Source organism: Neofelis nebulosa, chromosome 5 (assembly GCF_028018385.1).
Source record: "Neofelis nebulosa isolate mNeoNeb1 chromosome 5, mNeoNeb1.pri, whole genome shotgun sequence".
NCBI lineage: Eukaryota > Metazoa > Chordata > Mammalia > Carnivora > Felidae > Neofelis > Neofelis nebulosa.
Genome location: NC_080786.1, coordinates 87,337,121 through 87,353,343, shown reverse-complemented (window position 1 = coordinate 87,353,343; position 16,223 = coordinate 87,337,121). Strand labels below are relative to the sequence as shown.

The following is a 16,223-nucleotide window of genomic DNA, read 5'->3' as shown; positions in this document are numbered from 1 at the left end:
TAACAAAAATACCATTGACTGGGTGGCTTAAACAACATTTATGTCTCACAGTTCTGGAGGCTGGGAAGTCCAAGATGAAGGCCCCAGAAGATTTGGTGTGGGGTACAGGCCCGCTTCCTGGTTCAAAGACAGCTACCTTGGGGCGCCTGGGTGGCTCAGTCGGTTAAGCGGCCGACTTCGGCTCAGGTCACGATCTCGCGGTCCGTGAGTTCGAGCCCCGCGTCGGGCTCTGTGCTGACAGCTCAGAGCCTGGAGCCTGTTTTGGATTCTGTGTCTCCCTCTCTCTGACCCTCCCCCATTCATGCTCTGTCTCAAAAATAAATAAACTTAAAAAAAAAAAAAGAAAAAAAAAGACAGCTACCTTGGGGTACCCAGCTGAGTTGGTAGAGCATGCAACTCTTGATCTGAGGGTTGTGAGTTTGAGCCCCATGCTGGGTGTAAAGATAACTTTAAAAAATAAAAGAAATTGGGGGCACTCGAGTGGCTTAGTTGGTTAAGCATCTGACTCCTGATTTCAGCTTGGGTCATGATCTCAGTTTGTGGAATTGAGCCCTGTGTCGGGCTCCGTGCTGATGGCACAGAGCTTGCTTGGGATCTCTCTCTCCCCCTCTCTTTGCCCCTCCCTGACTCACACACTCGCTTGCTCTCTCTCTCTCTCAAAATAAACAAACTCTAAAATACATAAATTTTTAGAAAACATATATAAAAAAACAAAAACAAAAACTGTTGTCTCCTTACTATGTCCTCACAGTAGGGGCAAGAAGGCTTCCTGAGGTCTCTTTTTTTTAAATGTTTATTTATTTTGAGAGAGAGAGACAGATCATAAGCGGGGGAGGGACAGAGAGAGAGGGAGACAGAGACTCTGAAGCAGGCTCCAGACTCTGAGCTGTCAGCACAGAGCCCGATGCAGAGGTTCAAACCCACGAACCGTGAGATCATGACCTGAGCCGAAGTCAGACACTTAACCAACTGAGCCACCCAGGCACCCCTGCTGGGGTATCTTTTTTAAGGATACTAGTCCTCCTCATGAGAGCTCCATCCTCATGACCTAATCACTTTCCAAAGGCCCCCACCTCCTGATACCATCACACTGGGGGTTTAGGATATCAACATATGAAATGTTGGGGGGCAGAGGGAACACAAAAATTCAATTTGTAATCAATGGCAGGAGCCCCACTCTATTGTTTCTCACTACATACACTCTTTTTATTATACCCCTATCTTTTCTTCCTTCTATCTATTTTAAGCTTACTAATGGCACCAAAGTACATTGTTTAACCCATCCTATGGTACACAATTTACCAGTCCCCATTTCTTTGCTGTGGCCTCTTAGTTCACACTCTCTCCATTACTGTTATGATATGGGAAATAGCCCTAACGCAGTCCACATCTCCACTACAGCTGGAAGAGTCAAGAGATTCTTCAAACTATAGTAGTCCCTTATGCCTTTTTTCTACATTACTTTCCAGTGCCAAAAAAATGACAGTCTCTCCACTACTATCAAGGAGCCAAAGTATAGCAGTCACAGAGATAGAGACAGATAAAAAGAAAGAAAAGAAAGAATCCCTCTATAGAGCCCTTCTTATCCCAGAAGGATAGAGAAGAGAAATGACAGAGACACAAAGAGACTCCTTTTTGGTTCTACAGTCCCCCAGAAATAATAACAAAATAAGCTAGACTGTCCACCTAGGAAACGGGAGTGGGTGATAGTTGCAAGAAATACGGTGTCTCATCAGTATCCCATCCTGAAGTTCTTAAGCATTCAGGAATAGAAAGCATTACAAAAACCTTTATACCCAGAAAACTAAATTTACTGAGTATAAGAGGAATGAAATGATTAGGTTCGGGGACAGATAAACAAAGATAATTTTTGTTGGATCAACAAAAAGGAAAGTAGAGTGAGGTAGTAGTAGTGATATGGTGAAAAATGCATGGGCCTAGGAGTAAAGACACCAGAATTCTAGTCCTTGTTCTGCCATTATCTAAGACCAGTGCTACTCAAAGTGTGGGCTTCACACCAGCTATCTCTAGTCCATGACAAGATTAAAACAGAAATTCCAGTGCAAGCATTTAGAAATTTTTATGACAATTTGATAGAGTAATTTTATGTCTGTGGAATTAAAAGTTCAGGCTTGAAAAATTTATGGATGGCAAATTATCATATGAAAAAATGCCCAGTATCATTAGTCACTAGGGAAATTCAAATTAAAACCACAATACTATACTATTATACACCTATTAAAATGACTACAAAAAATTAAAACTACTAAATGGGTAACTGAACTTTCATATATTACTGATGGGAATGCAGAATTGTAATCATGACCTTGGAAAACTGGCAATTTCTTAAAGTTATACACCTATCACATAATCCAATAATCCCACTCTAGGTATTTATCCAAGAGAAACAAAAACTTACATTCACACATTGTACACTAATGTTTTTAGCAGCTTTATTTATAATCTCCCAAACTGGAAACAACACAATTACCCATTTACTTAATGAATGGATAAACAAATTGTAGTACATTCATTCAATGGTACACTATTCACCAAAAAAAAGGGGCAGGAACTACGCATACCACAATGATATGAATGAATTTCAAATGCTAAGTGAAAAGAAGCCAGACTCAAAAGGCTACATACTGTGATTCCATTTATATTACACTCTAGAAAAGAAAAACAACAGACAAAAAGATTAGGCTACAGGTGGGGGGAAGGGTTGACTACAAAGGGGCAGGAGAAATTTTCTGAGGATGACAGAATTGTTTTGCATCTTCACTGTGGTTACAGAATTGTACACACTTATCAAAACTTATAACCACACACTAAAAAGGGCAGATTTACTGCATGCAAATTGTACCTTAATTTTGAAAAGAATTTGGGCTTATATTTTGTATGTGTTTTTATTTTTATTTCATTTTCGAAGCCATTAATTTTTACTGTATTTTATAAAAGTGCTGGTACACAAAGATTGGAAATTTTTAAAAAAAGGTCCTTTCCTCCAAGTAAGTTTGAGGAGCACTGACCTAGACATATAACCCCAAGTCACTTTACTTTCATTTGATAAACTCAGAAATGGGTCAAGATGGTTTTTAATATATCTTCCAGCCCTGACCCCCCCCAAAAAAACAACAAAAACAAAAACTATGAATGTTAAATGATTTTTGGTTTCCTCAAATGCCTACATAATACGAGTTACTTCCATACTCCTAATGTTGGAAGCACCATCACATTCTCCTGGTTTTCCTCCTATACCTTTGGTTTCTTTGGAGTCTTCTCTGTACTTTTTCCTTTGCAGTGCGTCAGAGTAAGTGTTCCTTCAACTTTGGGTCCTGGAGCCTACTGTTTCCTCACAGTACACTCTCCCCTGCAAGAAGCTATCTACTTTTAATAGCTTCAACCGCCATCACTATGACTCCTCAGATGTCTCTTCTCTTTCCAGACCAATATTCATTTGCTTATTGAACAGCTCTACTTGGAAGTCTATCTAAAACCGAACTAATCATCTTCTCCCCAAACCTTTCCTACTATCCCGTAACATTCACAAATAGCACCTTTATATACCTAGATGTCTGAAACAGAATCCTAAACTTCATTCTGACTCCTGTGACTTTTTCCCATCTTTCTTCCCTTATCTTCCACTTCTCTGCCACAACCTTATTTCAAGACACCAGTATCTTCCTTGGATTAATGCAACAGTCTTCTACTCATCTCTATGCCTACCCCTTCTCCACTATAGGCAAGTAGCTCTTTTTCCAAAAAAAAAAACACCAAAATCTGGTTATGTCACTCCTCCAATTAAATTTTTCATGGACTCCCCCTACACTTGGAATACAGCCAAGATTTCTTAACATGGGTTACAGGCCTTTCCTAATCTGGCACCTGCCCTCTTATCTCTTCAGCTCAATTTACTGCATCTCCCACTAGCTATGCCCTATTCATTTGGAATTATCAATTCCCTAAACCTACTGTCTCTCCTTTCTTGTCTCTGTTTATGTATATATCTGTCCCTCTCTCTTTCTGCCCTTCCTCCTTCAGGCCTTTGTACATGTTCCTCCTGCCAGAAACATCTCTCCTCTAGGTTTAGCTAAAAACTTATTTCTTCTAGGAAGCCTTTCTTTTTTTTTTTTTTTTCCAACGTTTTTTATTTATTTTGGGGACAGAGAGAGACAGACAGAGCATGAACGGGGGAGGGGCAGAGAGAGAGGGAGACACAGAATCGGAAACAGGCTCCAGGCTCTGAGCCATCAGCCCAGAGCCCGACGCGGGGCTCGAACTCACGGACGGCGAGATCGTGACCTGGCTGAAGTCGGACGCTTAACCGACTGCGCCACCCAGGCGCCCCTAGGAAGCCTTTCTTTACCTCCATGTTTTGTGCTCCCATAATAGCTCCCTACCATGCTCCAACTGTATTGTAACACCTATTTGTGTCTGTATTCTCATTAACTTTTATGCTTTTTGAGCATAGACACCTTGTCTTGCTCACAGTAGTATCCCCCAGATCTGAACCATGCCTGGCACACAGCAGTCTATCATATTAAGTTTATTAGTAAGATTCCATTCACAACTCAAAATTTATTATTTTTTTTATTTTCATCTAATGTTTTATTTATTTTTGAGAGACAGAGAAACAGAGTGTGAGCAGTGGAGGGGCAGGGGGAGAGGGACACAGAATCCAAAGCAAGCTCCAGGCACTGAGCTGTCAGCATGGAGCCTGACACGGGGCTCAAACTCCCGAACTGTGAGACCATGACCTGAGCCAAAGTCTGACGCTCAACCAACTGAGCCACCCAGGTGCCCAAAGACACTACTACTTCTTTTTTTTTTTTTTTTTTAATGTTTATTCATTTTTGAGAGAGAGAGAATGTGAGTGGGGAAGCAAAGAGAGAGAGGGAGATGCATAATCCAAAGCAGGCTCCAGGCTCTGAGCTGTCAGCACAGAGCCTTACATGGGACTTGAACTCACGAACCGCAAGATCATAACCTGAGCCAAAGTCAGACACTTAACCAACTGAGCCACCCAGGTGCCCCTACAACTCAAAATTTATTGCCTCTCTAACTTCTGCTCAAACATAATCACCTTCTGAAATAGTTTTTTTTTTTTCCTTTTTTTTTTTTTTTTAAATTACAACTTTTTCAACGTTTTATTTATTTTTGGGACAGAGAGAGACAGAGCATGAACGGGGGAAGGGCAGAGAGAGAGGGAGACACAGAATCGGAAACAGGCTCCAGGCTCCGAGCCATCAGCCCAGAGCCCGACGCGGGGCTCGAACTCACGGACCGCGAGATCGTGACCTGGCTGAAGTCGGACGCTTAACCGACTGCGCCACCCAGGCGCCCCCTGAAATAGTTTTTAAAATTCCAAGAGCTGTCTCTTGATATCTAGAACACTTATAACCACCGTTCCTGACAGAGAAACACATTTTAATATTAACCAAAGAGAAATAAATTGTAGAAAAGAGTATGTATAGAAATTAGCCAAAAGCCAAATACTACACACATCAGTTTTCTAATTTCTGTAACTAATATGCGTTCATTCAACAATTTTAGAGAGAGATTAAACTAAGGTCTCTTCTATAACTGAGATTCTATAGTTTCATTAAGTGGAGCACAAGGGTGGCTCAGCCGGTTGAGCATCCAACTCTTGATTTCAGCTCAGGTCATGATCTCAGAGTCGTGAGATAGAGCCCCCCTCACCTCCCCCCCATTCCCCCTGTCAGTCTCTGTGCTGAGCATGGAGCCTGCTTAAGATTCTCTCCCTCTCTCTCTCTCTCTGCTCTTCTCCCCCACTTGTGCACTCTCTCTAAAATAAAAAAGTATATAAATTTAATTAAGTATGTGAATGCCTACTATGCACAAAACTTTACAGAATTCTATCCTAACAACCTTTTGTACTCTCTCAGCCTCCACTTTCTACTCCCTCACAGTTTGTCCTTACCTTCTATTGCCTGTTTATTTCTTCACCAATTCTATAGCATCTACGTATCCTTCATCTAATGAAATTATTCTGATTACATCTGTGCATTTTGTCTATGTGTGCCTGAATGTTAGCCTAAGCTGGTGTTAATGGGATACTGCCATGGTTCAAAACATCTTTTTAATAATTATTTATTTATTTATTTAAATTTTAGTCCTTTTTAAAAAAAGTTTTTATTTATTCATTTAAGTAATTTCTATACCCAACATGGGGCTCGAACTCATGACCCTGAGATCAAGAGTCACACACACTTATGACTAAGCCAGCCAGGCGCCCCAGTTCAAAACATTTTTAAAAGTTGTTCTTTTGGAGGGCATGGGGGGGGGGGGGCGGGCCATGTTGGGTATAGAAATTACTTAAATAATTTTTTTATTGTTCTTTCAGATTTACCTTCAGATCTAGCAGCACATTCCTTCCTCATGTTTTGAGGACTAATGTGACTTTTGAAAGCAGTCAGCTGTCATTCAAACCCAACTATGATGAATATCAAGAGAGATCAAACTGAATAATACTGCAAAATGTAGTAGACTATAAAGTAACAGGACTGGTTTTCTATGCAGCTTCAAATGATTCCAACATCATCAATGGTAAAGGTATATATAGTTTCTCAATGTTGATTATTTTCAAAGACTATCACTTCCCTTGGCTACTTGGTTATCAGAGTTTGATCACAGAAAAAATGTTTATGATGTAATATTAATTGAAAATCTTACAATTCTAAATTATGTATACTATGATCTACAATATAAAAATAAGAAAAAGTAAAAATAAAAGTATGCAAACAAGATTTGGAAGTTAATATGTAAATAAATAATAATGCTGCTGTGAGAGATTAGCTTTAACCTCTTTCAAAATCATTTTATGTTGTGATTTTTTGTGTGTGTGTGATTTTGAATTTTTTTTAGTGTTTATTTTTGAGAGACAGAGCATGAGTGGGGGAGGGGCAGAGAGAGAGAGAGACTGGAAGACACAGAATCTGAAGCAGGTTCCAGACTCCACGCTGTCAGCACAGAGCCCAATGTGGGGCTCGACCTGAGCTGAAGTCGGACACTTAACCAACTAAGCCACCCAGGCACCCTGTGTGTGTGATTTTTTTTAATATATTTTTTTTAAAAAGTCAGAGTCAGGGTGCCTGGCAGGCTCAGTTGGTAAAGCATGTGACCCTTAATCTCAGGGTCACAAGTTCAAGCCCCGAGTTGGGTATGGAGCCTATTTAAAAATAAATACAAATTTTAAAAATAAAACAAAATACTAAAAACAGAACAAACTGAGGGTTGATGGGGGGTGGGAGGGAGGGGAGGGTGGGTGATGGGTATTGAAGAGGGCTTCTTTTGGGATGAGCACTGGGTGTTGTATGGAAACCAATTTGACAATAAATTTCATATATTTAAAGAATAAAATAAAATAAAATAAAATAAAAACCAGTCATTACACCCGACGCTAATATAACATATGTCAACTAAACTCAGAGAAAAAAAAATTCAGAGTCATTATTTCATACCCATATATCATATACATTTGTTCTTCTTAGTAAGAAATAAGACTTAAAATTCTTTCAGTTTTCTATTTCTAAATGCCACAGGAAAGGTAAGGCTCACATTTTTGAAAATATATTGCTTTAACCAGAATGTTGAGCATCCAGGTAAGTAAAATCTTTCTGAAATCAGAGCATAAGCTCTTAAGGTCAGTTTAATTCATTCAGCAATGAAAAAATATCAAATACCCTTTTGTCATAAATACTACAATTTAAAATATATGTGAACAGAACCCCAAACTATCTTTTTAAAATATATCGAAAAGGCGGCGCCTGGCTGGCTCAGTCAATAGAGCTTGATCTGAGGGTCATGAGTTTGAGCCCCACATTAAGGGCAGAGCCCACTAAAATAAAATAAAATAAAATAAAATAAAGTAAAATAGAAATGTGAAAAAGACTAAAGGGGTCAATCATGTGTTTCTAACAGTTAATTACTCTCTTGTAAAAAAAAAAAAAAAACACCAAAATTATTAATAGAGATTCATAATACATCAAGGACAATCTAAGATATTTTCCCTTCTGCAGACTTCCAGATACTCTGTTTACTAAGGATCTCCAACATAATTCAGGAATAGAAAGGCCTGTGACCAAGAAATAAGCCATGTGGGCTAGCAAACAGAAACAGATTTAAAGCAAATAAGTGAGCCATTTTATCTCACCACACTTTGGGTTTTGTCCCAAAAAGTTCCATTAGAAGTAATAACATGAGGTTCTGAGTTCCTGAAGGGGTGGTTGTTACTATAAAAACAGTCTGAGTTCCCGAAGTGGTGGTAATTAGCATAAAAAACTGAAATTAAATAGGTGGCATCTTAAATCAACTCCATAAAAATCTAAACATTAATAATAATTACTTCCATATCTGACTCACTACGAAGATTTTTCTATGAAAACATAATGCTGCAACATTAACTTATATACACAATAATTTTCTAATTTTCCCAATAACTGTGATCAGCTTAGACATTGGGAAGTGTATTACATCTTTAACAGTCCAATCACAAAAGTTTTAAAACATTAAGAAAAGATGATCATTCCATTCCTCATCCCAATTTTATTACAAATCTTACTTTACCAATTTTGATGTAACGTTTCATGCCCACCAGCTAGATAATGTATGAAACATCTAGTTGTCACTGCAGAGCAAAAGATAAAACTAGCTTTAAACTGTAAAACGGCAACCTGCATACAATCTGTCTGGTTAGAACCATATAAAATTTTACTTAACCAGATCTTATACGTCAAACTCTAGGTGCATTAACAGTAGAAACATTGTCTGCACCTAACAAATAACCAGATAAAGTATAGATCTGCTCAGGGAGGGAACTAACATTCTAACCTCCTTCCAAAATGACAAACTAGAACGGCAAAATTACACTCAGGCACATGGAGTACTCTTCTCTCAAATCACTCCACAGAGAACTTCATCATTTGCTCCGCCCTCTAATAACTCATGCAAAAAAAGTTCAGCACCATCAGAGGGAAACAAGGCATAGAGAATTCATAGAATGGCTTAGGGCCTTTCCTCCAGGCGGTAAGAGGATCTGCGTGTGCCCTTCGCAGGGGTCCAAAGAAAAAGAATAACTGGGGGCTTGGGGAATACTGACACCCAGAAACTGACTTTCTCTCCAAGAAGTTTCTGCCGCCATCCCTATTTTATCAGCAGGAGGATCCGGCGCCATCGTCCCAGTCTTTATGATTTTATTATGGGGAGGTGGGAAACGCCACCCAGGATTCCTCCAGGCCTTCCCTCTTAAGGTTGGAGGGGGGTGGGGGCTCCCCCTCATTCTTTTTCTTTAAACCTCTGTCTTGAAGGTACTCCTCAGCACCCCTCTTTACAGCGGCCTATCCCCCAGGATCGGTAAAGGCGCTGTCGAAGCCACCATCCTCTCCGTTAAGGCGGGAGGGCCCGAGCACGCCAGGGCCACGGCGATGGCTCTGAGGGGCCCAGAAAGGGGAAGGGCAGGCCAGGGACTAAGGGAGAATGACCTGACCAAGGAAGAATGGAAAAAGGAGGTGAAAAGATGCACTGCACCCCAGGGCTGCACAGAGAAGAGAAGATGATGAAGGAGGAGGAGGGCGGTGGCCCGGGTGCGGCCCCCCACCTCTCCCGCCCCCAGGTCCCCGGACCGGCGGGGGCGGATGGGATCGGCCCATTCCCCGGGTCTTAGCTGACAAGGGGGGGGTGGTAGGGGGGTGGGGGTGTCTCCCTCCACACTGCGAAGAGACCGAGAACAAGGCATGGGGTACGCGGGGGGGCTGTCTCCCGCCTGAACCCGGAGACCCGACGCCGTCGTCGCCTCTTCCTCAGAAGGGAGGACGGGAGCTATGGGTAAAGCCCGAGGGAGAAATGCATGAAGGTAAGGGGAAGCCCAGGGCGGAACGGCGGTCCGCTCCAGACCCCACTCTCCACCTTCCGGTAACCGCGTCTCTTACCGGTGATGGCGGTGAACTGCTGAATTAACCCCTTCAGCGCCGAGGACGCCGCGGAGCCCCCGTGGGCAGCCATCTTACCGCCGCCGCCGCTGCCGCCGAACAACAACACAGACACACACGGACCGCCCTCCCCCACCTCGCCGCGCGGTTTGCGCAGGCTCATTGACCGCCCCCAAACTCCGCCCCTCCCGCCCCGCCCCCCCCGCGGCGGTCAGCGCAGGCGCACTTCCAGGCCCGTCCGGGAGCGCTCTCTGCTCTCCGGGTTGGCTGCCCGGTTGCTGCCTGCTGGCTGCATCCTTCCTTGCAACCTCTGGTGCCTTCCTCTCCAAGCTCTAAGGCCGGTGTCACAGATGCGATATCTGTTCCTGGTTTCCGAAATAAGCTGAGGGCTCGGCAGGTAGTAGGCTCTTCGCGTTTCAGTTTCACAAGGTTTATTGACAGACCCAACTGCCGTTGACAGTTTTTCCTTCTTTTTTTTGCAGCTCTACAGCCCTCTGCTAGGTTTCCTGCAGCTCCTGTCAAAATACAAATCCTACCTCATCGCATTGAAGCGACTTTCGCACCTGCTCGCCAACCTTTAAACTAATTGTTTGGCTAACCTGGTGCGACGATCCATCCAACAGAAGTAAAATCCCAGAACCCTTCTGTGCCAATAAAGCACTGGACGCAACAGTCTGACATATAGTAGATTTAAATAAATGATTGTCCAGTCCACTTTCCTTCAATACATTCGTCAGTCCATGCCTCCCCTCAAGATTTCACTTAGTTTCCTGGCCTATAAAACGAAGAGGTGTCATTTATGTAAAAAGAAAACGTGTATATGTATACACACTATATGTGTATATGTATAGAAAGGGCACTGGAAAGTTGTACACAAAACGTTACTGGTTACCCCTAGAGAAGGGAGCAATGGGGGGGGGGGATGGCAAAAAGAGACTTTGAGGGCTTTTTATCCTTTGTTTTCAAACAAAGATAATATTAGTATATTATATTTTTAAAACAATTGTAGGGATGCACGCAAATCTGATTATCCTTCCCTTTATTTATGAGAATAAAATTAAGGAAACTTATTTTTAGGGTCTAACCTCCCACCCACATACTTTGCAGCTACATAGGAAAGTGGCCCTATAAAAGATGAGTCGTCTGGAGAATTGACCCACCCTGAGTCTAAATGTGCTATTGGGGTGAATTAAGAAATAACCACATCTAGGGCGCCTGGGTTGGCTCGGTCGCTAAGTGTCTAACTCTTGATTTTGGCTCAGGTCACGCTCTCACCCTCATGAGAGTGAGCCCCATGTTGGGCTCGGCGCTGAGTATGGGGCCTACTTGGGATTCTCTCTCTACCCCTCTCCCACTCGTTCTCTCTCTCTCACAAATAAACATTTAGAAAAGGTTTTTTTAAAAAAAAGTTTTTTTTTAATGTTTATTTGTGAGAGAGAGACAGAAAACATGGGCGAGGGACAGAAAGAGAGAGGGAGACACAGAATCTGAAGCAGGCTCCAGGCTCTGAGCTGTCAGCACAGAGCCTGATGCAAGGCTCGAACCTACCATTGGTGAGATCATGACCTGAGCTTAAGTAAGATGCTTAACCAACTGAGCCACCCAGGTGCCCCAAGATAAATAAACATTAAAAAAAGAAATAAGCAAGTCAAATCAAGATAACTATAGAGTTAGGGGCGCCTGGGTGGCGCAGTCGGTTAAGCGTCCGACTTCAGCCAGGTCACGATCTCGCGGTCCGTGAGTTCGAGCCCCGCGTCAGGCTCTGGGCTGATGGCCCAGAGCCTGGAGCCTGTTTCCGATTCTGTGTGTCTCCCTCTCTCTCTGCCCCTCCCCCGTTCATGCTCTGTCTCTCTCTGTCCCAAAAATAAATAAAAAACATTGAAAAAAAAATTAAAAAAAAAAAAAAAAGATAACTATAGAGTTATAGCTGCAGGAAATATGACTGATATGATTGAAGCTATGACTGCTATGATATCAGGAAACAGGCTCCTGAAGTGCCTGGGTGGCTCAGTCAGTTAAACATCTGACTCTTGATTTTGTCTTAGGTCATTATCATCCGGTTCATGAGATCAAGCCCAGAATCAGGCTCTGTGTTGACAGTGGAGAGGCTACCAAGATCTGTAGATTTATTTCCAAGGTCTTAGAATTCAGTGATGTGATTTTTAGGTTAATCTTGAGAAAGTGGTAAAGATTATGCTATCCACAATTCTAGAAAATATTTTGTAGAGATTAAAAAAATAAAAGATAATGAGGCAGGAAGTTAATAATACAACTTTGAAAAGCCTTTTTCAGGGCACCTGGGTGGCTCAGTCAGTTAAGTGATTAAGCATCTGAATCTTGGTTTTGGCTCAGGTCACCATCTCACAGTCGTCGTGTAATTGAGCCCCAAGTTGGGCTCTGACTGAGCATGAAGTCTGGTTGGGATACTGTCTCTCCCTCTCACACTGACCCTCCTGCACTTGCACTCTCTTTCTCAAAACAAATACACTATATTTAAAAAGCCATTTTGAACTAACATATGAAAGATCTTTAGAATCATAAGAAAATACCTTTAAATACATCCCTCAAATCATGAAAATACGTTTTAAAAAAATGGGCTATCCTCAGAAAATAAACTGCAAAAATATTATATATTGAATAATGAAAAACTAAAATTTTAGATAACAAAGTAAATATCCCAAAGCTAAACATCAGTTACTATTTGAATTATTTCACCAAATTACACTAGGATTTGTTTTTAATTTTAGGCCTAGGTTTAAGACTTCCTGTCCCAAAACAATTTGTAACATGTTACTGTAATTTAATGAAACTGGACAGAGTAAATGAGCTAGAAGGTACAGTCAAAATAATCTGATTCAACACTTGGCTTTTATCATGACCCTCCTGAGATTCAGAGTTTGAGTTGTTCAAGGTTATAAAATGGTAGGGTGGATCCTAGAATCCAAATCTCTTGAATCCTAGACAAATGTACTATACTTTGACTTTAAATGGCAATATTTCTTTTGTTTAAAAAACATAGAATTATAGGGGCATCTGGGTGGCTTAGTCAGTTCAGCATCCAACTTCAGCTCAGGTCATGAGGTCATGATCTCACAGTTCATGGGTTCGAGCCCTGCATTGGGCTCTGTGCTGACAGCTCAGAGCCTGGATCCTACTTTGGATTCTGTCTCCCTCTCTCTCTGCCCCCTAACCGCCCCCCCCCCCCCCCGCTGTGTGCTCTCTCTCTCTCTCTCTCTCACTAAACATTACAAAAAGTATATATTTTTAAACCAGATAATTATATTAGATAGCTTTTAAAAATTCAACTGTTGACACAAGGCATAGCTAAAACATAAGGATAAATGTTGAAGGGAAATGTAAAAAAGACATTCAGAAGTAGTATTAAGGAAATGAAAGCCAGAGTAGATTTTAAAGCAAAATGTATCATTAGAGATAAAGAGGATCACTACATAATGACAAAAAGAACAACCAGAAAGATAAAATAATTCTAAACCTGTATGTACCCAATGACATGATCTCAAGGGCGTACAAATAAAGTTAATGTTTAAAGAAGAAATTTGACAAACATGCAATTATACAACCCCTTTCTCTCAGGTAAAAGTAGTAAAGATACAGAAAATACTTTTTCTAGTCAAGCATATGTGGCACAAAATAAAAATTGACCACAAGAAAGTCTCAACAAATGTCAAAGAGCCATTATAATATAGAACATGCTCTTTAAATACATATCAATTAAAAAATAATAAATAAATGAATATCAGTTAAATTAGAAATTAGTTTTAAAAAGGGCATCTGGCCAGCTCAGTCAGTAGAGCATGTGGCTCCTGATCTCAGGGTTGTGAGTTCGAGCCCCACATTGGGTGTAGAGATTATTTAAATAAATAAACTTAAAAAATTAGTTTTGAAAGAATAACTTAAGCTCATATACTTGGAAAGTTAAAAACAAACTTCTAAATAATTTGTGAACCAAAGACAAAATAAAAATGGTGTATCATCCAGAGTACCAACAGATAACAGATTAAAGGAACAAATTATGAAGGTGTGGGTGGGATATGCTGGAATCAAGGCACAGTGGAGGATCTGCAACTTGCAACAGCAGGATAGTCACAATCTCTGGGTCCAAAGGGATGAGAGAGGACTTCCTGGAATCCCAAAGGACAGAGAATCATATTTGTAAAGTAGGTCACCTTTTTTTTTTTTTTTTTAAACATTTTTTTTATTTTTATTTTTTTTTTCAACGTTTATTTATTTATTTTTGGGACAGAGAGAGACAGAGCATGAACGGGGGAGGGACAGAGAGAGAGGGAGACACAGAATCGGAAACAGGCTCCAGGCTCCAAGCCATCGGCCCAGAGCCTGATGCGGGGCTCGAACTCACGGACCGCGAGATCGTGACCTGGCTGAAGTCGGACGCTTAACCGACTGCGCCACCCAGGCGCCCCAAGTAGGTCACCTTTTATGAAGCAGTGACCTGTCAAGGGTTGTAACCAGCTTGAGGCAATCTCATGGAAGAGACCAAGGGAATAAATACCCTGACCTTGCTCTCCTCCTTTCTCATCTCCTGCCAGGAATACCGACTGGCAGAACCCAACAAGAAAGCAAGAGGGCACAGCAGCCCACTGACGTCTCTACAGACAGTCTGTGTGCCAGAGAGCAGGGTAGAGAAAGGAGGAAGTGGGTCTGAAGGGGCAAAAGGAAGTCGATAGGCACAAATAGAAAGTGGAAAATATTTAAAATGGAATGATCTTGGAAATATGTATCAAAATTTGTGGGATGCATTTTTCACAGTACCTTAAGGAAAAAAATGTAACCTTAAATGTTTACATTAGAAAAGATTAGAAAATAAGTAACTCAACATCCCTAAACCTAGGGAAATTTGAAGGGGGAAATGTAGGGGAGCTCAGTGGGTTAAGCGTCCGACTTCAGCTCAAGTTACGGTTTGTGAGTTCCAGCTCTGCATTGGGCCCTGTGCTGACAGCTTAGAGCCTGGAGCCTGCCTCGGATTCTGTGTCTCCCTCTCTCTCTCTGTCCCTCCCCCACTCACGCTCTGTCTCTCAAAAATGAGTGAACATTAAAAAAAATTTTGGAGCCTGGGTGGCTCAGTTGGTTAAGCATCCGAATTTGGCTCAAGTCATGATCTCATGGTTCATGGGTTTGAGCCCTGCATCGGGCTCTGTGCTGACAGCTCAGAGCCTGGAGTCTGCTTCCAATTCTGTCTCCCTCTCACTCTGCCTGTCCCCCACTTGCACTGTCTCTCTCTCTCTCTCTCTTGAAAATAAATAAAACATAAAAAAAACAAATATAAAAAAATAAAATTAAAATTAAAAAATTTAAATAAAAGAATATTATGAGCAATTTTATGCCAATGAATTAGGAATAGATAAATGGCAGTTTCCTGGAAAGATATGATTTACCAAAACTGATTCAACTATGAGTAGACTTATGACAATTAATGAAATTGAATCCACCATACCAATAAACAATCAGGCCCAGATGATTTTACAGGTGACTTCTATCAAAAGAATTAAGAAACAGATAATCCCATATGTAATTATTATGCATATATAATATGCAAATTATTCCAGAAAGAGAAACAAATGGGACAAACAGCTCCTTCTCTGAAGCTAAGATAACCTTAATATCAAAACCAAACAAAACAGCAAATGAAAGCTCAGCCTCACTTAAGGTTACAAAAATAAAAATATTAAAACCAAAATTTAGGAAGCCAGTTATACATGCACATGTACATGCATATATGTATACATTTTTAAAAATATAATTTATTGTCAAATTGGCTAACCTACAGTGTGTAAAGTGTGCTCTTGGCTTTGGGGGTAGATTCCCATGGTTCATCGCTTACATGCAACACCCAGTGCTCATCCCAACAAGTGCCCTCCTCAATCCTCATCACCCATTTTCCCCTCTCCCCCATCCCCCCTATTTTTTAATTGGATTTATCTCAGGAATGCAAGCATAATTTTACCGTAAAAAGGTCTTTCAATGTAATTCATGATGGTAGAACAAATAAGGGAAACTATTTGATCCATTTGATCAGATACAGAAAAATCAATGATATAAAACAATATCGCTTTGCAAAACAATAGCAAAAAATACATAATAATTTAGGTAGAGAAAGAAGCTTCTTCAACCTAATGAAGTGTATTTACCAAAAGCACAGAGTAAACAGCACTATACTTAATAATAAAATATTTATTTGAAGTATGCACTCTATCACTATTTTTATTCAACCAGTATGCTGGAAATTCTAGCCTTAGC

At 40.9% G+C, this 16,223-nt stretch overlaps 1 protein-coding gene and 1 long non-coding RNA gene across 2 annotated transcripts in view; one reads left to right on the top strand and one right to left on the bottom strand.

Moving 5' to 3' along the window:
- The window catches only part of UBXN7 (UBX domain protein 7), a 60,416-nt gene extending 50,343 nt beyond the window's left edge, over positions 1 to 10,073 (bottom strand). Inside the window, exon 1 of the mRNA XM_058730981.1 lies at positions 9,948 to 10,073. Coding sequence (XP_058586964.1) covers positions 9,948 to 10,020 — 73 coding nt within the window. The 5' untranslated portion in view covers positions 10,021 to 10,073. The remainder of the gene's footprint in view (positions 1 to 9,947) is intronic.
- On the top strand, positions 10,069 to 10,672 carry LOC131512394 (uncharacterized). Its single transcript, XR_009262119.1, has 2 exons — positions 10,069 to 10,344; positions 10,430 to 10,672. It is a non-coding gene; the product is annotated as an uncharacterized LOC131512394 (long non-coding RNA).
- The last annotated feature ends 5,551 nt before the right edge of the window (positions 10,673 to 16,223 follow it).